The sequence below is a fragment of the Microtus ochrogaster genome, chromosome 15, assembly GCF_000317375.1.
Source record: "Microtus ochrogaster isolate Prairie Vole_2 chromosome 15, MicOch1.0, whole genome shotgun sequence".
In the NCBI taxonomy this organism is placed as follows: Eukaryota; Metazoa; Chordata; class Mammalia; order Rodentia; family Cricetidae; genus Microtus; species Microtus ochrogaster.
This window is the reverse complement of record NC_022017.1, coordinates 28,646,248-28,669,718: the sequence shown is the minus strand read 5'-3', so window position 1 is coordinate 28,669,718 and position 23,471 is coordinate 28,646,248. Positions and strand designations below refer to the sequence as shown.

Below are 23,471 nucleotides of genomic sequence, written 5' to 3'. Positions count from 1 at the left end.
GAGATGCTGTCATTAACTTTTTCAAAAATCTAGCATTTAGCAGGGCAGTGGTTGTGGATGCCTTTAATCTCCACACTTGGGAGGGAAAGGCAGAGGCAGGCAGATCTCTGAGTTTGAGACCAGCCTGGTCTACAGAGCAAGTTTCGGAATAGCCAGGACTACACAGAGAAACCCTGTCTCAAAAAATAAACAAGTAAAAATCTAACATTAAAAAGAACATTTTTGTTAAACTTCTGTTCAAACTAGTGTCGTAATGATAGAGTACCAAATACGAGATTAATGGGTTAATAGTATTAAACATTTTAAGGTTCTTGATACATACTGCCAGATCATGTAGGAGGCTAACCCAAAGATCTTTACCCATCACCACAAAATAAAGATGACTCGTGCTGAGTGAGGGTCAGGTCCTGTGACCAGGGTTCCTCAGACTTGGTTCCAGTGGGTACTAATGGGTGCTCCCTGCTGCTGTTCCCATGCAGGTCCAGATATCATCTGTAGGTGGTGGACATCTGCAATCACTATGGCCATCAGCTGGCTCCAGGGAGATGATGCTGCTGTGCGCTCTCATTTTACTGAAGTAGAACGAGTCCCCAAGGCCCTGGAAGTGACTGAGTGCGTGAGCTCCTTGATTGTTCATCTACTCCTCTCCAAGGGAATCTTATGTGAGGTAGCAGAAGGGAACAGGTCCGGACAGCCATGTTGATCTGGGGTCAGAACTGGACGACAGATGGGAGCTGGAGGAGGGGCAAAGGAACCACAGAGGTGTAATCTGGGTCAGCACAGGCCTCTCTCTGTGTTCTGTATAGCTCTTCAGGAGCCCGATCAGCTATCACAATGATTAGGCTGCCTCTTCCCTTCTGCTCCATAATGCCATGTAATATAGAGGAAATGAAAACAGCATAGCCCCCTGCAGATTCAGAAACACCAATGTGGTGTAGCTGTGGCCACTTCAAGGAAGTTCATCAACTTGTATGAACTCCATTTCCAGTTTTCTTATAGCTGCTCTCTATTCCTCATCAGCCCTGTCAGGTAGAGGGTGTGTGTGTGTGTGTGTGTGTGTGTGTGTGTGTGTGTGTGTGTGTACACGTCTACTCAAATGTGTGCTTCTCATAGCACACATAAAAAAGTCAGAGGAGCCGGGCGGTGGTGGCGCACGCCTTTAATCCCAGCGCTCGGGAGGCAGAGGCAGGCGGATCTCTGTGAGTTCGAGACCAGCCTGGTCTACAAGAGCTAGTTCCAGGACAGGCTCCAAAGCTACAGAGAAACCCTGCCTCGAAAAACCAAAAAAAAAAAAGTCAGAGGACAGCTTACAGAAATGGCGTTTTCTCCTCCACCCTGTGGGTTCTGGGGACCAAAAGGCCATTGGGCTTGATGGCAAGCACCTTTCCATGCTGAGCCATCTCTCCAGCCCCCAGTTTTTTTTTATTACTAAAGTACCTATAGCATGAGGCATAGCCAGATACTTTGACATTCTTTTTGACGCTTGTGTCTGAACCTTAGAGATGTCTAACAGTTAATGATAAGTGACCTATCTGTTGATAACCTGGCTGTTTGTGGTTAGATTTGGCTGCTTTATAATTTTATAAAATTATAAAATGCTATAGGGCAAAAAGTCCACCTGGGGTCCTGTCTTGAATGCCAAAACACATTTCTTGTCAAGTAGAATTCTACCCAGAGCACAAAAGGGCTGAAAAGAGTGGGAGTAAGCAGTTCAAGCTGTCCCACTTTCATTTAAGTAGCCCTATTTTTAAGTCTCCATCCAATAAATACCCAGACCTGTACCTGCCCTGCAGTAGCTCTTCCACCTGAGTGTGTCTCACTTGACTCACCAGGAGACTCCAAAGCTCAACAGGTAGGTTATCTTAAGTCACTTGGCCACTGAGCCACAGAACCTCAGCAGATAGTAAAGGTGCCTTGTAGGCATCCCTACCTTGTTCTCGGCTGTGGGCATCCCTACCCTTGTTCTCGGCTGTGGGCATCCCTACCCTTGTTCTCGGCTGTGGGCATCCCTACCCTTGTTCTCGGCTGTGGGCATCCCTACCCTTGTTCTCGGCTGTGGGCATCCCTACCCTTGTTCTCGGCTGTGGGCATCCTTACCCTTGTTCTCGGCTCCTCTGCTGTTGAGAACTGATGAGTGGGAACCCTTGCTACCCAATGCCACCACGTCCATTCTCTCCTCAATCCAGAGACTTTAATAACAAATCTGGGTCTCTGGTCACCTCTAGCACCAAGTGAAGGAGTACTGGACAGGTAAAGGCTTGACTTGGTTCAAAACCAGTGTTTTCCATCTGATGCTAGCTACAGGATATCACTGTGACATTATTACAGTGACAACAGGTAACACAGTGATAGAGGATGTGACAATCCCAATCTTAGGCTTATCCATCTGTTTGTTACCCAGCTAACATACTCTTCCCGCTCTCACCTTCTGGTTACTGCTCTAGGAGTCCCTTGGTGAAGGCTGTCTTCTATGCCTGTAGAGCCATGCACGCCTCACTCTCTGGGAAAGGAGATGGGCAACAGAATTCCTTCTGTCATTGTGAGAGGGCCAGTGGTCACCTGTGGAGCAGTCTCAATGTCAGTGGAGCTACTTCTGATCCTTCACTTAACCATGTGAGTGGGACCTTGAGTTTGTCTGTATGAACACTCCTGCCCCAAGTTTACCTAGCTGTTGGGTTGTCTATGAGACACAGAAGCCAGAATAGTAGTTCCCTTCCCCAGAATGGAGTCTACTGGGGCAGGCATATCTCCTGGTTCCTGGAGCAAATGTGTTTGCACCTTCCCCTCTTCTTGCCTCCCTTAATCCCAGATTTTTCTAGCTGGCAGCCTCCTGTTAGCCACAAATGAACTGGCCACAGCTCTACATTTGCTTCAGGTAGTGTGTGCTACTATCTCAGACTCTACAGTTCCCTAAGAACTGAGGCAGCAGACAACCATGGTACCTCCATGGTCAGCTGCACAGCTCTGCGGGCTGCTGGGGTGCATTGTAGTTGCATTGCATGTTCCTGCAGTACCTGTGCAATGTTTCCACAGTGCATCCCAGAGGCCTGCCCTGGCTTCCTACTCTTCTGTGGCCAACAGGCTTATCACTGGAGAGGACCCTGGTTTGAAGGCACTGCTAAAGGCTGAATCATCCTGGGAGAGTGAGAAGGATAGAATGTCACAGCTGGGCCCCTAGGAAATGTGTGCTGTAACTCCAGAGAGGAGGGACAGGGACCTTTTTGGAAGATTAGAACTAGCTGCTCTCTGAGGTTTAGTCCCAAGTGGCTGGGCTGGATTTTCAAGGTAGTGGTTGTCAGCAGGTGTGGATGCTTTATTGAAGTCAGGATAGCATGTGAACCTTACAAGGATAGGTTTTGTAGATCACATGCTAGATGGCAAGCCACTGTTGGGCTTCCCGTGGGTCTCCTCTGTGTATATCTTTATGAGGAAACTATTGTCAGCCGTATTGAGGAACTAGAAAGGCTTGTAGTTGCCATCCTTGGAACTGTGGTTCCTAGGTAGCAGTTCAGGGTGGGAGAATGGGCCTAGAAGAGCGTGGTCAAAGAGCAAGATCCAGTCCAGGCTACTTGCCACACACAAAGATGCTGTTCCACCATCTACAGCTTAGAAACGTCAGCTTTGGTAGGAGGAGTGTTTCTCATTTGCACTCTCCTGAGGCCCTCCGCAGCCATAAGATAATGGCCCAGGGTTAGGGCCTTGTGCAGGGATGGGGCAGTACAGGTCTGGGCTGCATGGTACCCCAAGTCTGATACCTGCAGGAAAGGAGAAACAACCTAGGTGAGATGAAAGTGGCCTGCAGGGAATCCGTGTGATCCATTCAGGGTCTCTCTCGTCTTTCTGCTCCACATGGTACTATTGGGCTATTGGGAGCAAGTAGGCAGGAGTAGTAACCTTGTCAGTGGTTGCAGAGTATATCCAGCTCATGGCGTGCATGCAGAGTGCTGTTTCCTAAAATGCTCATACAGCTGTACTGCCATTCCCATTTTATAAATAGGAAACTAAGGCTTAGGTTAAGTCAGCATGCCAGGGTTGTGTAGCTGCTACATGGGAAACCTGGGAGTTCAGGGCGTTGACTCCAGCCTGACTACCAGTGTTCTGTTTTCATGATGTTCCACCTCCTTGTCCCCTTCTTCCTTTCCCTACCTTCTTCCTCTAGGCTTTACTGCTAGAGGGGGAAGCCTTGGTTCCTTTGGGTGACCTATCCTCCAGACTAGTCATGGGAGTTTCCCACAAGGTGCCCTGAGACCCATAAGGGTTATCTCTCTGCCCCTACTACCTGTGCCCTGCCCCTTTTAGGGCTTTTATTTTCTTACCTGCAGAATGATGAGAGCAGACCACCTCTCTCCTGGGACAAGAATTAGCATTCTTCACAGCTGTTCTTTCAACTCCAGCCCCTGGGTTTTGCACCTGGGTTCAGGCCCTAGAGCTACTGTTAAGCTGATGGAAGGCTGTCTGGCAAGGTGCCAGGATCCTTGCATTAGGCATAGGCCAATCACCTGTCTCTTCTTTTTGATTTATTCCTTAGGTGGTCCAGCTGCTTACCTGTGACCTACTACTGTCTCTGAGGACAGCACTGTGGCAAAAGCAGGCCAGCACCAGCCAGGGCCTGGGTGAGACCTACCATGCATCAGGCACTGAGCTGGCTGGCTTCCAGCGAGACCTGGGCAGCCTGCGCAGACTGGCTCATAGCTTCCGCCCAGCATACCGCAAGGTGAGGCCTAGTAGGCTGGTGGGGTGTGCAGATTAGCATCTGTAGGTATTGAGCTCCAGGCGCAGACTGGTTCATAGCTTCCGCCCAGCATACCGCAAGGTGAGGCCTAGTAGACTGGTGGGGTGTGCAGATTAGCATCTTTAGGTACTGAGCTCCAGGTCCCTTTATAGGCATATGTTGAGAAACTGGCTCTCTGAAGTCAGCCATATGACCTGTCAGGCACCTACTGGAACCAATGCTAAACTGGGTGCCATGTGTTCCTTTGAGTATTCCTGTGTGCTCAGCCCAGAGCCATGTGTCACTAGTCAGGCACGCAAGAGCGTTCAGTGGGCAGAGGAACAACTGAGGCGTTCCCAGTCCTGGCCACAGGGGAGCCTGACAGTCATAGCTCGTTGTCAGGGGCACCCTTATCCTAGAGCCTCATTCAAAGTGAAGTTCACCATGATCTACCGCTAAGTCACTAGGGAACTGCTTTCCCAGCAGCCCCAGCTCTGGCTGCCGATAAGCCTCTGAGGACAGCTGCACAACTTCACTTACCCTAGACACAGGTCATTCCTTCTTTATGTTGCTCATTAAAATAATGTACTGGGCATTTTGTTTTTGTTTTAAGCAGAGTCAGTATATTGCCTGGGCTGGTTTTGAATTCCTGGGCTCAAGTAATCCTCCTGTCTCAGTCTGCCTCAGCACCTTATATATGGAATTACAAGCACCTACCTCCAAGCCTAGATTGTATTAAACATTTCAAGTTGGGGGCAAGGGGTTGGCTAGAACTTGCTATGTCAACAGGCTTACCTCAAACTTGCTGAAATACATCTGACTGCCTCCCCAATTAGGATTAAAGGGTGCACCACCATGCCCATCATAAGAGCATATTTAAATTTTTTATTTGACACATAATAATTATACATATTTATAGGTTTTATATATAATACATATATTATAAGCTAATATGTACATAAGGTGTAATAATCATAATTGGCATATCCTTCGGTTCATGTTTTGCTTTATTAGAGTATACTAATTATACATAATGGGTTTCATTGTGACATTTCCAAGTGTGACACATATGGATAGAATGTACTTTGTTCCTAGTCACTCCTGTTACCCTCTTCCTCCCATTCATCTCCCCGGCTGGTTTTTAATGACCCAGTGATTTTCATCAAGTTTGTTCATAGGCTCATGGGACTTTACCATTGGCTACACCGCTGATGATAATGTCTGTCCATCTCCCATCCATCAGTAACTGCATATAGATCCTCACAAGAGAGATGACACCTCATGAGCTCCATGACAGGAAGTGGGTGAGCCTAGTCTGTGCAGAGCTCATGGAGGCTATTGTAGCTTCTGTGTGTTCCAGAGTCGAATCTAGCGTGCACTGGCTAGGTCCTTCCCAGCAGCCAGTGTTCCACAGCATTGCCTGCTTCCTCTGCTATTGCTGGGGAAGGAATTCCTTATCCTAAGGTATAGCCTCGGGGTCATACTGACCGCTCTGTGCAGCAAGCCAAGACAATTGGCATAGTAGAAGGATACAGTCCTCAGAGCCTTGCACTGGCTGCAGGGAAGTAGCCGAATGGATAGTGTGCTTGCCTGGAGTGCACAGATCCCGCATCAGTCCCCACACCACTGACTCTTCTAGTGTGAGGGCGCACACCTGCAGTCCTCGCACTCGGGAGATAAGGGCAGAAGGATCAGGAACCCAAAGTCACCTGGGCTACTTAGTGAGTTTGAAGCCAGCGTGGATTCCATGAGACCTTACCTCACCTAAAAACAAAAGGGGACAGTGTACCCCAAGGTTTAGGCCACATTGACCTAATGGAATACACTCAGGCCAGACATCAGAGGCCTCCATTAAAATGCCCTCCCTTGGGCTAGAGAGGTGGCTCAAAGGTTAAGAGCACTGGCTGTGGTCCTGAGTTCAGTTCCTGGCAACCACATGGTGGTGCATAACCATCTATAATGAGATCTAGTGTGCAGGCAGAACACTGTATACATAGTAAATAAATAAATCTTTTTAAAAAATGCCCCAGAGGCTTGCATGTCAATCTTATGGAGGCATTTTCTCAGTTGTATTCGCCTTTTCTCAGAGAACTCCAGCTTGTCTCAACTTGAAAGAAACAGATGCCCTCCCTTCATGCCTGTTGTTGCTCAGGAGGCTTCAGTGCCCCCATTCCCTCCCAGCATCAGTGAGTGGCATCACTAGCTACTCCAGAGGCTGGAGCAGGAATATTGCAAATTCAATGCCAACCTCCACAAAAACCATAACTCAACGCTTAAAAGACTGAGGATACAGCACCATGTGGAGAGCTTGGCAGGCATGTGTAAAGCCTTAGAAAAACAAGTTAGAGACCTAGACCTGGGCCTCCATGCACCAATGATTCTCTTTACCTAAAAGCTGCTGGTCTAGGCCAGAGAGATGGCTCAGCAGGGAAAGACACTTGCTATCAAGCTTCAGGGCCTGAGTTCAATCCCCAGCACCCACATGGTGGAGGGAGAGAAGCAATTCCCATAATCATCCTCAGAGCATGTGCATAATGTGGCATTTTCTGCCCACACTCATATACTCACACACAAAAAATAAATATTTTTTTTCAGCAGGCATGATAGCTCATACCTTAATCCTAGCACTTGGGTGGCAGAGGCAGGTGGATCTCTGAAGCCATCCTGGTTTACAGCAGGAGTTCTAGGACTACACAGTAAGACCCTGTCTCAAAGTAAAAAAAAGACTTATCCCAGGAAACATGTGCCAGGTCTGACCAATCTACAGCCCACATGTGACAAACAGGAACGAATGGCTCAACTCAAGATCATAAATTTAAAAGCCAAGCATGTAATCCCAGCACTCAGGAGACAGAGGCAGGTGAATCTTTTGGATTCGAGGCCAGCCTTGTCTGCATAGGAAGTTTCAGGACAGCCAGGGCTACAGAGAGAAACCCTGTATTAATTAAAAAAAAAAAATCACAAATGAGATTTCTTACATGTATGATCTTTTGCCAGTAGGAAGTGGGGGAAGGAAAGGGAAGACCAGCCTTATTGTACGGTTCTTAGGCATGACCCTGGTAGAAAACAGTGTTGTGTTGCAATGTCAAATGGTCAAATAAGACTGTGAGTCTAGACTCCATTCCTTTCTGAAGAAATAAGATATTGAACTTGATACCAGCCTGGCTGTCCTCCCTCATCCCTCTCTCTTCCTTTGTCCTTTTGTCTGACTGGAACACAGCCTTCAAGGACAGGGCTTCACCCTAACTAGCTTGCAAACCCTAGAGAACACCTCAGGACTTTGCGGCCAGCAGGAGAAGCTGCCGCTTGCCTCTGGCTCATCTAATATTGCTCCTGCCCAGCAGCTGGCCTGTGCTCTGTCCCCATTCCTATGGTTCATCTAGGTTTCTAGCTTGGTTTGAGGACAAGCTACATTGCTTTCCAGGAGCAAGAACGGCAGGGTGGTATGGAGAAGAGAGGAGGCATCAGGTAGTGGAGGAAATTGCTTGGGAAGTACCTACTGGGCTTAGACAGGCCAGACCCTAAGAGTTGACTGTGGTCCTTGTACCTGCCAGGTGTTCCTGCATGAAGCCACTGTGCGCTTGATGGCAGGAGCCAGCCCCACACGAACACACCAGCTGCTGGAGCATAGCCTACGGCGGCGTACCAGTCAGAACACCAAGCATGGTGAGTTTAGCAGCTCCCTTACCACAGGCCTGGTGTAGCCTTGCGCTCGGAGCAGGGAGGATGGAGCCCTGGCATCTGGGGAAGTGCTCTACACACTTGACTCTTGGCCACTTAGTGGGAATGAAAGGAGCTGGCACTTGTCTCTGTAGGCAGCAGGAATGGTGTGAGCTGAGTAGTCGTGAATGGGGCTTAGGGTGTCATCCAGTGCAGGAACAGGGTAGAAGTTGCATAGGTTCTAATATCTCAGCCCACAAGTGACTGTATGGAATGCCTGCCAAGTTCATCTGCTGTCCTGTGAGGAGGACGAGGGAGAGAGCAGAACATACCTTCTCACAGGATGACGGGGTAAGTTCAGCAAATAAGGCCACATCAAGTCCTTGGGACAGTGCTTACATAAATCTCATTCCCACAGGAGACGTAGACACCTGGCCTGGCCAACGAGAGCGAGCTACTGCCATCCTGCTGGCCTGCCGCCATCTTCCCCTCTCTTTCCTGTCTTCCCCAGGCCAGCGGGCAGTGCTGCTGGCTGAAGCTGCCCGCACCCTGGAGAAGGTGGGTGACCGACGTTCCTGCAATGACTGCCAGCAGATGATTGTCAAGCTGGGTGGTGGCACTGCCATCGCTGCCTCCTGACCACGTCCGGGGCTTGGTCCACCTCTTTCCACCTTTGTCCCTTTCTCCCAGGACCTTCCCTCTGTGTCTCAGACTGTCTGCCCATCTGTTTTTCTTCCTTCTCCAAGAGCTGTGAGGATGAAGGCAAGACTGACTTTCTAAGCTGTACCTGCCAAGGCTTTTGGATCGTTTCAGGCCGGTAGGACCATGGGCAGAGCTCCTTACAACTGCTGTGGTCTCAGCCCAGGTGGCCTGAGCAGGAATGGGGTGATCTCCTCACTTGAAAGCAACATAGGGTGCTGCCGAGCCCCTTCCCCAGCCCTCTGGAGACTCTTGAGTGTCTCCCTCTCTGCCTCTTTGTTTTTTTGTTTGTTTGTTTGTTTTTGTTTTTTTTTTTTTTTTTTTTTTTTTTGTTTTTTTTTTTTTTATCAGGCTTTCTCTGGGAACTAGGTCTCTGTGCACCAGAGAGCATTTTGCATTCTGGACTTATCTGGAATGCCCCTTTTTATACAGATGTTTTTATATGTGTGTGCTTGGGCCTGCCACGATACAGGGCAAAGTTGCTGTGGCATCTTTATTTCTCTCCCTGGGTCTGCATTCCTCCCCAGTGCTTGACTAAGCCTGTTCATTGTTTTCTTGTCATTACAAGGGACAGCCAGGGAAGGAAGGGAGCCCAGCCCTGGGAGGTGGGTGGGAGGCAGGGGCAGGTCTAGGGATGGATGAAATAATGTTGGCATTGTTTTTTAATTTTTTAAAAAATAAATGGTATCTTATTTAATTGTTCTGTTCCTTCCCACTCCTCCACCCCCTGAGATGGCAGCCTGAGCTCAGGGAGGCCCAAGGGGCTGGACAGGATGAAGCCACCATTGGGCCTGGGATCCAGGGGTCTTTCCTCAGCATGATTATTTGTTCCTTCCTAGCTCAGCCTAACTCCTACCTCCCGAATAGTGTATTTTTATCCTGAATTCCTGTCTGTGAATAAGCCAGAGTGGCAGATACTGGTCCCAAGCTCTCCCCAGCAGCAAGCCTCTTTTTCAGGGTAGGAATCAGGTCTCTTGCCTTGGGATGGGGGAGTCCTGGGAAGAAGAGTGGTCCTGCTTTTCTGGACTGCTTGGTCAGGGCTTCCTGAGAGACTTGAGAGGAATTCTCCCATCTTGTGCTTCTCTTCCCTTCAAGCTGGTTGAAGCAGAGAGCAGGCAGGGGTGGGCCCTTCCTGTGCTTGGACCCCACCTATCCTATCCTCTGTCTCTCCCCAGCTATCACTGTAATTTATGGCCCCCACCCACGGGGCAGCCCAGCCCTTATGTCTTGTGTATATACTGTGCCTTTTCTCCTTGTTGGGGGTGGGAGGGTGGTTTTTCACTGAACAGGGGATATACCTATGTCTTCCTTGATGTTGACACATTCACCATGTGCTGGACATAGGTTATTCAATAAACACAGATTGGTACCACCTAACAGGCTGTGTGAGTCTGTAGTATACCTCTATAGTCTCTTAACCAAATGACTGCCTAACGTGGCCAGCAGTGGGCTAGGACTAAGAGCAACCAGGTGACTGCAGTCTGCTGGTCCTTTGCTGCCCACAGGTATACTTGACAAATCCTAGGGATGGGTGAGGGTCTGGGATAAAAGGGCTGTCATCCAAGTTCCAGCCCCTTGCCTGACCATTCAGCTGGCTGGCTGGTGGACAGTAGCAGTTCTTTGCAACTTGAGGTGTGAAGTCACTCCTCCATTGGGTGGGCCACTCCTTCATTTCCACTTATTGCGGGCAGGGCCCTCCTAAGCAGCTCAGCAACTGATGGCCACATACAAGTGTGGTTTCTGCATTTCCCGCTGAGTCACTGGTGAACTGACCTCTCGCCCCCACTTGCATGTATGCGGACTGGGATAATCCATACCCTTGACCTCGGCACCACAGGCCCGTTGTTTAGATCAGAGTGATGGACGCTCACGAAGTACCAGGGTGCAGTGAGCACTTGGTGAAGCTGTGAGGGGGGGTGGCGCGACCACGTGCAGTACTCGGGCCTAGGTAGAGGCAGAGTGGAGAATTCGCCTGAGAAGGAGCCTCAGGCTGACCTGTTTGGTGTGTGGCTGAGTCTTGTTAATATGGCTGAGAAACAACCCTGAACCACATTGTAAAGGGCATCAACAGCAAAGTACACCGCAGAGGATTTGAGCAGCCAGGAGGCACAACTAGCGCATTTATTCAAGTCAGCATTTCGGTAGTGACCACTGCCCTTGGCCTCGGCCTAGCCCCAGTGAGCAGATAAGGCTCTTGAGCAGAAAAGTCATGCTTGGCAGCCAAGACCTGCAACAATGTGGCAAGTGGCCTGAGTGACCGACCACCTTATCTGCAGACAGCCTGTAGATCTCTTAGGATTAGAGATGGCAACAAATGATAGCAGTGTGCCACCCTTTGGAACACAGGAAGGGCTGTAGCTAGGGTATCCCCACACATAGCAGAACCTGGAACTGAGGAATTGGGGAAGGTGCAAAGAGGCAATGACAGTATGCTTCAGCCAGTACTGGGAGCTTCTGGCAGGAAGGGGGTAAGAGAGCTAGCAGTGCCAACCCTGTGTAGTGGAAGCAACCCCAAGGGAGGGGCATTGCTAGGCTCCCATTCCAACATCTCCATCCCCCTAACCCCAGAGCAGCTCCTGGGAGGCTAGGCTCCTCTATCCTGAGCACCAGATGTCCATGTGGCCCGCACCCATTAGGGGGGTGGCCCTGGGCCAATCTGGTCAAGCAGCCTGCAAGCTAGGAGCCGGCCCAGGGCCAGACTATGTCCATGAGGATCAGCCAGGCCGAGCTAACTGAAACTTGAGTGAGAGATCAGCTGTGGGGAGCACATGGACGCTCTCCCCTGAACCCAGATCTTAAGACACTGAGGCCTAACCGCTCTTCTATGGCTTGCTCTGCTCTGAGCAATGTTTGGCATTAATCCAGCCATCCTCTCTGGCCACTTTTCTCGGGCTTGCACTGCTGTCATGTACAGTCAATGACTGACGATCCCATTGAGACAGGAACCACATTAGAGGGTTTATTTACACAGGTAAGGATAGCCCTGCATTCCCAAGGACAGAACACATGGCCCTACCCTTTTGGCCCCTTAGCCACAGGCTCCAAATGTCCCCAGTCCCGTGTGGATCGAAGCCAGCACTGCCACTCCACGACCTGGGGCCCCAGACCCCACAGAAGGCTCCAGTGGTTCCATTTCAGACAGTGACTTCAGCTTTGCTGTTGGTGCTTAGGTGCCGGGGCCCTCTGCCAGCGCTGCTGTAAAAGGTGGTAGGCTGTGTGCTGAAGGCCTCGGGCAACTTCTCCACGCTGAACTGACGCCGTGGCACGTGGCTGGGCCGCCGGGGTGCAGGAGAGACGTGAGCCACCAGGTGGCCACGGGGGACCGGCCGAGAGGGGCGGCCCGCGGTCCAGGCTGCATAGGGGACCGATGCGACAGGGCCGGTGGGAGGTACGTAACCCGGAGGGGCCCAGGGACAGGCTTCGAGCAGCGCAGGCAAGTCCTCCGGGTTACGCGGGCCCCGCGCTGGAAGGGTTCGTGGGGCCGGCTCGGTAGAGGGAAAACGTTGATAGAAGTCCTGGGGTGCAGCCTCTGCAGGGTGGAGGGGAGGAGACAGGGTCAGTCGACACCGCACTGGCTTTAGGAGACAGGTCAGCTGCTGAGGAGGGAGTCGATTGGCTACTTGGGGATGTCCTGAGCTCGGATTGGCCAAGCGGGCTGCTCTTGAGGGAGAGAAGGTAGAATCTCTGGGGAACTGGCGCCAGCAACATGCACCTCACCTGTGGCCTTCAGGGCTGCTGCTTTGAGAGTAGCGAACTTGGTGTAATCGGGCTGCAACGTCAGGCTGCCACCACCCTGCAGCCGGGGGCCGCGCGGGGGTCCCGGGGTGGCAGATCCCAGAGGCGCGTTATTGAGGCGTTTCTTGTCTGGAAGGGAGCGGGGCGGGGGTGTGAAGACAGCAAACTGACCCTGCCTGCGCCACCACCTCTTCTCAACACCCTTCCCAACAGCAACTGCAGGCAACCTGGGGCACGGACAGCTCTCCAGAATGTCCTGGCTTAGCTCACAAAAACATGAACAATGGCAGCAAGCCCCGAAGGGTGCTACCCTAATGCATGGTTTGCTAGCTAGCAAGGCGCTAAATCCTGGACCGCTCCCCAGAGATGGAGGGGCACTGAACTCCATGTAAATAGTGGAGGAACGGCCAAGAAGACCAAGAAATGGGTTCCAGACCCACAAGCCAGAGCCTCGGAACCACAGCTCCAGCCAGCTTATTCTGAATCTGGAGCCTTCCTCACCACATCCTTGCCCAGGAGACAGGAGGCAACAGGATGGTTCCTCTCCACCAAGGACTTGTCGGACCCCAACCACACTCCTGCCCAGGCAGCCCCTCCTTTATACACAGCAGGCAGCAGTTCCACCCCCAACCCCTCGCCCCGCTCCCTAGCCAACCAATCAACTCTCTCCCCACTACCACGGACCAATGGCCGGCCACTAGCCTGCTGACCTGTGCTGTTGTGGGGGGAACCCCGAAGAATACCATCACCCATTTGGACCTGGACACAGTTACCCAGGGGTGGGCCCAGAGGTGGAGGCAGTGGTTCCTGGGGGCTTGGCTGTTTGAGAAGTTCTGTCAGTGTCCTGTGGAGAAAGGAATATGTGGAAGGGACTACTTGTAGGCCCCGGCCTCTCCAGTTAGATAGGGCTGGCGGTCGTCACCGCTGTCTAACTCTGAATTATTTTATCATTTTATGAATACCGGGGCTTTGCCTGCGTGCATGCATGCTCAGTGCCCTCAGAGGCCAGAAGATTCTTGGAACTGGGGTTCCAGGTGGTCATAAACCAGTGAGTGGTCCTCAACCTTCCTAATGTTGTGACCCTTGAATGCAGTTCCTCATGTTGCAGTGACCCCAACCATATAATTATATTCATTACTACTTCATAACTAATTTTGCTACTGTTTATGAATCCTAATGTAAATAGCTGTGTTTCCCAATGGTCTTAGGCGACCCCTGTGAAAGGTTGTTCCCCTCATAGGCTGAGAAGCCCTGTCATAAGCCAACATGTGGTTCCTGAGAATTGAACCTGGGTCCTCTGAGAGAGCAGCCATCTCCCCGGTCCCCCATGGGCAGTTCTCTGGGCAGTTCTTTGAGCCTCCCTGGGCCTCCCTTCTGTTCTTTCTAGTGATTAACCTGGGACATCTCGCTTCCCCTACCACGCATGACCTGTCAGCCTTGCTTGTGGCCCCAAGATGGCCATCTCCCAAAGCAGGTCAGGGAAGTAATGAGGTCATATGGAACTAGAGCCACCTTGTGTTCCTGAGGCTCCTTACTGTGCTCACTCTCTGAGACCCTCCCTCCCGAGCCTCTGCATCTTTTATCCTTCTCCCCAGCTTCTCCCATACTCCGTCAGTCAAATGCTACCAGAGTCCCCCCTCCAAGGTCTCCCTTACCTACCTGCACTCCCACTGTGTGGGGTTTCTGCTAGGCCTGGGACCTAACTGCCACACAGGCAAGGAAGGCAGACAATGAAGAAAACAGGGAAGCCACGGACATCCCTCTGTACCCAAAGGCTGTGTGACCTTGGGCAGCTGCCTCCCTGGGTACCCAGAACACCCAGCCCCCACCCAGCTGTGGCAGTGTCTGACTGAGCCTTTCCCATAGGCAGCCCGGCCCTCAGCCCAGCTGCCTGCAGTACCCAGAACCCATGATTTCCTCCTACTCTGCCTGACCCTCCTTCTGACTGATTAAGGAAGAGGCACACTGGAAGACACCTGAGGTAGCCCAGGATTAGCTGCAGGGCGGCAGGCTCTAAAAGGGTCTACAGCCTGTCTGAGTTGACCTCTCCTTGTCCCACTCCTCAGTGGCACACGCCAGTTATGCCACACAGCCACAGATAACCCAGCTCTCTCAAGGAAAGGAGGAATCATCATGCCCCTGGGCCTTTGCACAGACTCCAATCTTGACTCCAACCCCCTCCTCAAGTCATCCGCATCAGCATGGCAGAATTAAAGAGAAACTCGGGCAGGGGTTCAGAACACACTCACCTAGGAGCCCAAAGAAGAGAGTCAGGGTACATTGTTACAGGGACATAACCAAATCTGGACGTTGCTGATCGTGTTGCACATCAATAAGCCAGCCATGGACTAGCCCAACACCCCTCTACCATAAGGGGCCTCAGCTCCCACTGTTTCTCCGACCTCCCCACTGCTACCTCTGTCCTGCAGGAGAGATCCCAAATTCAGAGGCTGAGCTTCTTTCTGCCTCTGCAACATTCAGAACCCCCTGCTAATGCTGGTGATTCAGTAGCTCGGAGAGAAACACACGATCCAGGCCCCCAGTTCTGTCCTTCAACTGCCTGGAGAGATGGGCTAAATGGTCTGGTGGTGACAAGTCTCATGCTCTGCCTCTGGGGCATCCACATCTGGTCCTCCAGGGGTGTGTGCCTGTGTGTGTGCGTGTGCGTGTGTGTGTGTGTGCGTGTGTGCGTGTGCATGTGTGCGTGTACGTGTGCATGTGTGTGTGCACGTGTGTGTGCCTGTGTGTGCCTGTGTGTGTGTGTGCCTGTGTGTGTGCGTGTGTGCGTGTACGTGTGCATATGTGTGTGTGCGTGTGCGTGTGTGCGTGTACGTGTGCATGTGTGTGCGTGTGCGCGTGTGTGTGCATGTGTGTGTTGGGGGACCTCCCTCTGTTGTCACTCCCAATTGCAGCCTGTTGCATGTGGTGTCAACAGTCTGAGCAGGCTGGGACACGGGTGGACAGGCGAGCACCAGCAGGGCATGGGATGTGCTGGGGGCATAAGTGGAGGAGGTAGAGGGGGAGCTCCAGGCTCAGCACAGAATTCCCATTCTGCTGAAAACTCAAAATAAGCTCAAAACTTCAGCCAGCACCTGTCAGGTCCTTAAACACACTGGTCTCTCTCCCCTCCAATCAGAGCAACTGGAGAGCCAGACCTTTGCCTGGGGGCTATTGAGGGGATGCTTCTGAAACTCCAAGGAATGAAGGTCAGGTTTGAGTCACACCGGGTTGGGAAAATGGATGGAGGTGGGAGGAGGGAGGGGAAAGCAGGAGCCGCAGCAGGGGAATCCGCCAAGCACCAACATCTCCCTTCTCTCTGCCTAAGCCCACCCTTAGTACTGCCCCAGTCCGTGTGTGTCCTGCCTGGCCATCGTCAGTGCCCCCTCCCTTGGATGCCGACTCTTTTTTTTTTATTATTATTATTCTGCAGTGGAGGTGCAGAGCTACAAGGAGAACGACCCAGAACCCAGTCTAAGCAGGGAAGGTCAAGGGGTGAGGTATCAGGTGTCTCCTGCGGGGACAAGAGAGACAGACCCAGAAGAAAACAAAAACAAAGGAGAAGGAGGCTGCCGAGAGGCCGACTTACAGGGGGTTGCAGGGGAATTTGGACCCAGCCGGGGACTGTGAGGACATGGCGGGACCGGAGGGCGCGCTCACCTGGTCACCGTGCGCCGAGCGCGCGGGCTGTGCGCTCTCTCCAGGCCCAGGCGTGCCCCGATGCCAACCAGCACGAGTAGCGCGGCGACACCGCACACCGCGTAGACCGCAGTGTGGCTGCGCTCGCGGGCGGGATCGCGCGGGGCGGCAGTGTCACGGGCACGGGCGGGCGGCCGGCCAGTCTGCACCCAGGCTGGCGTGTCGTAGTTAGAACAGCGGCTCTGGTCCAGGCGGCGCGGGCCGTCGTGGCAGCAGAAGCGGTAGCCGCACGTGCCGCAGCAGAAGCTGTAGACACCCGAGCTGCAGTTGAAGGGCGGGTCCCACTGGCCCATCACGTCGTAGTAGCCCCGGCAGCGGTCGCCTCCCTCCGGGGCCACGGTGCCGGACGCTGCGGGCTCCTGCGTCTCTGGAGCCCCAGCGCGGCCCGACGGCGACCCAGCCAGCAGCAGCGCCAGCCGGAATGCGAGCGGGAGTCCATGCAGGCGCCGGCCACCGCGCTGTCCCCGCGTCCCAGCGCGCTCCATGCAGCCCGCGCCTTCTGCTATTGCGCCCCGCTCATTGCTCGGCGCGCGGCCGCTCTGCCCGGCTCCCCCGCGCCCTCCGGGACAGATCGCCTCGTTGTCCGCGCTGGCTCCGGGCCGACGCCTCCTGCTACGTCCGCGGCTCCAGACACAAGTGAGCTTGGTGTGGAGTGCACGGGGCTGGACCTCCTCCGGTGGGCGCGCCCTCCTCCGGGGCTCACCTCGGACAGCTCACGGTGGAGTCGGGCGGCGGATGCTCGCCTGCGCAGTCCCCGGTTCCCCCTGGCCTCAGCGGGCGTCCGGAGCCAGGGTCTTTCGGGGACTGAGCCGGGCGGCGGGTCGCCGGACACCGCTGCCTTCCCGCCGCCCGCTCCGCGCTGCCCGCGCTCTGGCTCCGGCTCCGGCGCGGGCTCGGCGCGGGCTCGGGCGGGAGGGAGAGGGAGCGAGGGGAGGAGGGCGGGAGGGAGGCAGAACCGGGGGAGGAGCGCGGCCGCTGCGCGGGGAGGGAGGGGTTCTGTAGGGCCAAGCGCTTCAGGCGCACCCCACCAGGAACCCTCTCCAAAGCCTCACTCAAATTGTTGTCTGAATTGGACCCACGAGGGGGCTCAGCTTAAAGCTCTGCGGACTCGGATCCCGGCGGCCTTGGATGAGCGGTTGGTTCCTTCTTTTTAAGTAAGGGGACAGAGTCGTAGAGATCAAAGCAGCCTGGACTACGCCAGAAAGGTTGTTCCCGCCCTCTTCCTCTTCCCAACTTCCCAATGTTCTTTCACTCTGTGTTCTGATTGAGACGTGGGTGAAGAGGGCATTTCCCTTTCGGCAATAAGGACCCCAACACAAAAATGGCAGAGCGGCAAGCCTGCAGCAAGCCCTCGCCGGTCTGCCCTAGAGCACGCGCTCTGTTTCCAAAACCTGGACATTTGGCTGGGGTCCTGGGATATCCCAGTTTTGGGCACAGCCTGACCAGAGCCCACTTGAGTTGGGCACCTCAAGACCACTGGAGGAAGTGGTCTGCCCCCCTCCCCAGCCTCTGTGCCTCAGAAGATTGGCCAGGCCCAGGGGACCAGGCCAGTTGCACTCCCCTGTATGTCCTTGGTGTCTCACTTTTGGAACCCCCAGGTCTTTTCACAAGCAGAGGGAGAGAATGACAGGCCATGGCTCAGTGCCCTCCACCCTCCGGGTGAGTTTTTAAGGAAATGTGACCCTGATGCTGGGCCTTGCTCCTCCCTGCAGCAGTAGCTACTGTTAAAATCGAAAGGTTTTCCCAGTACCTGCAGCGATGGAGCAGTCAGTAGACTTGGGAGGCTAAGACCACCTGGGCCCACAACTTTGAACAACCTGGGCTACAGAATGAGACCCTGTCTCAAAATGCAAACACAACACCCTAAAGATGAAGCAGGAGAGGTGCTTGAAGCTGAATTGGTCTACACGGTGAGTTCCAATCTTTACTGGAAAACTCTGCCTCGAGGAAAGAAAGAAGGAAGGAAAGCTAGCAGTCTGGGTTTGGTGGAGCATACCTGTAGACATGCGTATTAGGAGTTCAAGATGAAGCTGTCTTTAATCCCAGCAGAGGCGAGGACAGCCTGGTCTACAGAGCGAGTTCCAGGACAGTCATGGCTCTACAGAGAAACACTATCTCGAAAAACCAACACTGCCCCCCAAAAGGGAATTCAAGAGCAGCTTGGACCATATAAGACCCTATCTCAAAACCAAGCCAAACAAACAAAAAACACCGAAATAAATAAAAAACCTTTTTCTGAAGGGCAGATTTATGCCTCCCATTCCTTCTGGGAGACAGAGATTAACAGGATACTTCTCGATGTCCAGACGGGGACACCAGGAGGACAAAGACTAGGTTTCCAATTCCCCCAGTGTCCCTCTGCTCCCAGCCCAGCTCGGGTGCCTGTCAATATTTGCAGAAGGAAAGCGAGAGATGATATGTGCTTCTAACTCCTGGACGGTGCAGAATTTAGCCACTCTCTGGTCCTTTCCTCTCTCTTCTCCACCTCCCCTCCTTTGGAGCCTGGAATCAGCTTAGGAAACGGAGAGAGGAGGAGGAAGGATTTACAGCTTAAGGAGGATCGCGTCCTTCTTGTGTGTGAGACAGGGGCCGACAGGCTCTTAAAAGCGTTAAGGCTGAAGGAGGGCAACTCTCCCCTCATGTCTATCAGGCTGTCTCCGTTTGCCCTGGCTAAAAACAGCCTGTCCCCTCCCCAGACAGATACCCACATGATTCCCAGCCAGTCCTGATGACCCCCCCACCCCGTCCCCATAAAGACTTTCTACATTGTCATTTGGAAGGTGGGGGAGACACACAGGGCAGGGACAGGGCATGCTTTAATCCCATCACCCGAGACAACCTGCCACCAAGCTGCTGGCACTTTGCCACCTGTGTTGGGGCTGGCTTTTAGTTCGGGTTCTGTTGCTCGGTTCAGAACTCAGTTGTTCTTTCTGACCTTTTGTGCCTCCTTCCCAGGCTTTCCTGGAGGTGGGGTAAGTGCCACCAACTGTGCTGTGTACATTAGGTTCACTAATGCCAAGCTGACCGTGGGGCCACAGGGGCTCTGGGGGTGCTCTCCCTCCGCTCCCATCTCTGAGCAGCACTTTAGAGCTGGGTTGTCTTCCGACGTCCAGAGTCTGTCTTTGCTGCCCTTTTACTGCTGTTGTGCTGGTTGGCGTCTGCTCAGCATCGACCTCATACTGACCCCTCAGGACCTGTAGGGCCAGCAAAGAAACTGGATTCCAGTTCCTCATCCTACCCGGGGGCTGATGTGCAAACCTCACCCCATCTCCAGCCCTCTCCCCGTCTTAGCCTGAGTCTATGGAGTCTGCGGTTGGTCAACAACCACAGGTGCCAACAATTACAGGGTTTGTGCCAAACATTCGATGCCTGTCTGTATGGACACGTGGCCTTGGGGTGAGGGGCAGGAAGAGAGAGTTACAAGACACAGCTGGTCTGTGTTCTGGGGTCTGGCTATCCATGCAGCTGACACCCCCACCTCAGGTACATGGCCATGAGCTGGGCTAGGGGTTCTAAAGGTAATGCCATCCAGTGAAGGAGAGACCCTTTGACCCTGGACCCCAGGGTCTCTGCTCACAGCAAAGGTTCTGGGGCACCCACCCCCTGTCTCTTCTCCTCCCAAGCCTGTGTCACCAAAAAGTTGCCCATTGATCCAGGCTTAAAATAACCCCTGGCATCTGCAGTGAGCCCCAGGGGCGGGCGAGAGGAGCTGAGAGTCTGCCTGAAGGGCACCGCCCCGCCCCCAGCTCCCAGGGCTGGCAGCTGAGTGTGAGTGTGTGTGTGTGCAGGCAGAGTGTGCTCCTGAATGTGAGTGAGAGAGCGAGCGAGTGTGTGTCAGGTGCAGGGGTGACTCTCAGGGCCTTCCCTGCACTACGGGTTTACACTGCCTGACTGGCTGTGGGAGCCTGAAATCCTATGGGCATTAGCAAAAGCTTGTGTTGGGCCTCAGTGTCCCCATCTTAGACGTTAGGTGACCTGGCTCCATTCTGTACAGTTGTAGACAGGAAGGTTTGGAATTTACTAGACAGAAACCTAAGAACAGGAGAGGGGAAGTGAATTGCTGTGGCTGGCACAGAGCCAAGGGGAGCCAGGGACTGGCCTGGAGCCATACTGCAAGTCCCAAGCCTGCCTTTGGCCAGCTCAGTATACAGCAGCTAGAAGCCCCCACTGTCCCAGGGAGGCATTTTTTCCCCATAACCTGCTCATGGGCAGCCAGTGCAGCAGGCCTCCCCCAAGTGGCTTTTCCTTCTCCCCTTCTCTCTAGAACGCCTTCTACTGCCCTTAGGATGATGTTCCCGCTCTGGGTGGACCCATCCGGCTGTCTAGGTCTGTTTTCTCATCAGCAAGATGGGCAGCTAGGAGGCACAGAGCTGCAGGGAGATGCTAAAAGCCCTGACTGAAAACACCTAGTATAGACAGCCACCTAGGAGTGCCCCTGCAGAAGAGAGTGACATCAGCTGTCACTTAAGTCAGAAGGCAACACCTGAGTTCTTCCATTTCCTCCTGAGGGTCTAGGGACGTTGGACTCCCCGCTAGTACAGATGCTGGCACCAGGAGGGGGTCTGGAGGGAGGGCCTTGGGCTGCCTTTGTCTCCTGAGAGGCAGCTCATGACTCAGGCTCCAGCTGCCTGTGGGAGGGAGGGGGCGACGAGGCTCCTGAGGTTTCAAGGGAGCAGCAGGATTGGGGGTGCGGGGCTGGGTGCTGAGACTCAGTCTGCCCGCCCCAGTATTTTTGCTCTGTATCCTGGCCTCGGCCTTTCCCTGCCTGGGAGGCTCAGATAACCCCCTTCCCTCTGCTTGCAAACACCACCCCCCACCGCCATTAGTGTCCTTCCGGAACCTCCAGAGGCCAGGGCTGGACGGGAATTAGACGGGTGTGGCCGCCGGTTCAGGAAAGTCCTTCTAGCCCAGGCTGCCCACGCCTGGGGGCAACTCCACTGAGTCAACTCAGAAAGTGGGGTGTGGGGTATCCTGATCCCTATCATTTGCACAGCATCCTAAAGTGTGTGATGGCTCACACCCAAGCCCCTCTTGTTCCAGCCGCAGCCCTCTGAAGGCCCGTGGAGACACGGACCCCTCGTGAAGAGAGCTAGTAGGGCAGTGGGGGTGGGGTCCGTACTTAGCGGCAGAGAACTTGCCTGGTGAGCACCAGGGATTCCATCCTCAGCACCACGAAAAGGAAAAACAAAAAAACCTAGCGTGGCAGCGAATACTGTCATTTGTAAGGGGTTGACCAGATCAGGAGTTCAGGGTCATTCTCCGCCACAAAGAGAGTTCGAGCACAGCCTGGAGTCGAGTTAGAGACCGCTTCTCAAAACAAAACAAGAAACAGTAGCCGCCGACCCGACCGACCCTTCATCAGTCTCCGCCCTTGACCTCACCCCTTGGATTTGCCTCTGGCCACACCTCTTTCCTGCAACCCAGCCACCGCCTCAGCCCCGCCTCTCTTTGGCCCCGCCCCAAGTCCCACCCCACCCCTCTATTCCGACCCTCTAGTCTCAGCTGGTGGTCTGGCGAAAACGTCTCGAGCTGCGCAGAGCAGCGAGACACAGACCTGGAACCCAGATTCACTAAAGTTTAAGGATCCGTCCCGTCCCGCCCCTTCCCCTGGCTGAGTCTTGGGAGGACGGTGACAGCTGGGTGGTCTTCAGGAGACCTTTCTTTTGTTTCGTGTTTTAAAGACAAGGTCTCGTGAACTGGATATTCCTGCATCCACCTCCCAAGTGCTGCGATTATAGGATTACAGACGCGAGCCTCCATGCCCCATTTTATACAGTGCTGGGGGGTGTAACTAAGAGCTTCAGGGATGCTAGGCAATCACTCCGGCAACCGAGCCACACCCCTACCCAGAAGCCCCAGTCTGAAGATAAAGAGGCAGACCTGAGACGTGCCCAACTTTTAAAGACGGAGCTGTCCGTCTCTGCTGACAAAGAGGAGGTGGGAGGGAGGATCAGCGGGCTTTCCTATCTGACTTCACTAGTGGGTCCCCACCTCCACCTTGAGCCCCAAGGCCCGGAGCTGCCAGGCAGGAAGTGAAAATGGTCTGCAGGAAACACCAAGGGGAACTGAGACTTCTGCCCTCTGCCCCCACCTGTTAGTCCCTGGGGACCTTGGGGAAACCAGACCCTCCAAAGGAAACCCCAGACAGAAGCAGGCTGGGGGGTGACAGGCTGCCTCCCTCTGTTCCCACTTCATCCAGCGTGCCTTCCAGAACCTACCTTGGGCCAAAGCTAATGCCAGAGACAAGTCTCTGAGTAGTGATGAAAACTAGAGGTGGGGTCCTGTCAGTACCTGAGTCGGTGGCTCTCCAGGGCCTAGCTTGGGTAGGTGACCCCCTGTTGGGTAGGCAGACCAGGTGAGGGCAGGTACCCCAATAGAACTCAGCCCCAACACTGGTTGTGATTTGAATCTCGTAACCACATAATCACACTCGTGGATGTGATGTTGTTCCAGCTCTCAGGACAGTGGAGTCACCCAGAGGTCGTTAGAGAGGTCAAGGCCATTGTCCCTGCAAGCAGAGGTTTCTTCAGGAGAAGGCGCTTGCTCTGTGCCTGTGACGCCAGCCGAGCCTACAAAGGACCAGATGCTCACACGGAAAACTTGACAACTGTCGAAAAGCTCTGTTGTGAGTGTTTAAAGCCGGAAACCTACCTTACGTGCCGATCAAGATGGAACTTGAAGGAAAAAGTGTGAGGGGGGAGGGGGTTGGTGAACACTTGTGGAGGTCAGGGGGCAGCTTGTGGGAGTCAGGTCCCAGGATTAAACTCAGGTTGCCAGGCTTGGCAGTAAGCACCTTTACCGGGTGAGCCATCTTGACCCACGATGGGAAACTTTCAAGACTGCAATGACTGCAGTGGTGAGCATCACACACAGCGCACAGAGGCTAGTGCCTGGGCCGTGGCCAGCTCACGGCACACAGAGAGGCTAGTGCCTGGACCGTGGCTATGGTGGTGAGCATCACACACAGCAC

General features: G+C 53.6%; 2 protein-coding genes across 3 annotated transcripts in view; one reads left to right on the top strand and one right to left on the bottom strand.

Moving 5' to 3' along the window:
• Srebf2 (sterol regulatory element binding transcription factor 2) overlaps positions 1-9,342 on the top strand; it is a 57,262-nt gene extending 47,920 nt beyond the window's left edge. For both annotated transcript variants that reach the window (XM_026782394.1, XM_005354470.2), the window contains exons 15-19: positions 480-612; positions 2,445-2,613; positions 4,529-4,714; positions 8,266-8,377; positions 8,790-9,342. In XM_026782394.1, coding sequence (XP_026638195.1) covers positions 480-612; positions 2,445-2,613; positions 4,529-4,714; positions 8,266-8,377; positions 8,790-9,010 — 821 coding nt within the window. In that variant the 3' untranslated portion in view covers positions 9,011-9,342. The remainder of the gene's footprint in view (positions 1-479; positions 613-2,444; positions 2,614-4,528; positions 4,715-8,265; positions 8,378-8,789) is intronic.
• Positions 9,343-11,864: 2,522 nt separating this feature from the next.
• On the bottom strand, positions 11,865-17,368 carry Shisa8 (shisa family member 8). The gene is made up of 4 exons (XM_005354469.2): positions 16,463-17,368; positions 13,516-13,649; positions 12,788-12,934; positions 11,865-12,599 (listed from the first exon to the last, which is right to left on the bottom strand). Exons 1-4 carry the CDS (start codon positions 16,984-16,986, stop codon positions 12,205-12,207), a joined length of 1,200 nt encoding a protein of 399 aa, XP_005354526.1. The 5' UTR covers positions 16,987-17,368; the 3' UTR covers positions 11,865-12,204.
• Between the last annotated feature and the right edge of the window lie 6,103 nt (positions 17,369-23,471).

What these genes read in the sequence shown, in the direction of transcription:
- Shisa8 (XM_005354469.2), bottom strand. Translation starts at nt 16,986, where the DNA reads ATGGAGCGCGCTGGGACGCGGGGACAGCGCGGTGGCCGGCGCCTGCAT. An exon ending in TTCCCCCCACAACAGCACAG is followed by an intron (nt 12,935 to 13,515) that starts GTCAGCAGGCTA and finishes GCTCCCTTCCAG; the next exon opens with ACAAGAAACGCCTCAATAAC. An exon ending in AGCAGCCCTGAAGGCCACAG is followed by an intron (nt 12,600 to 12,787) that starts GTGAGGTGCATG and finishes TCCACCCTGCAG; the next exon opens with AGGCTGCACCCCAGGACTTC.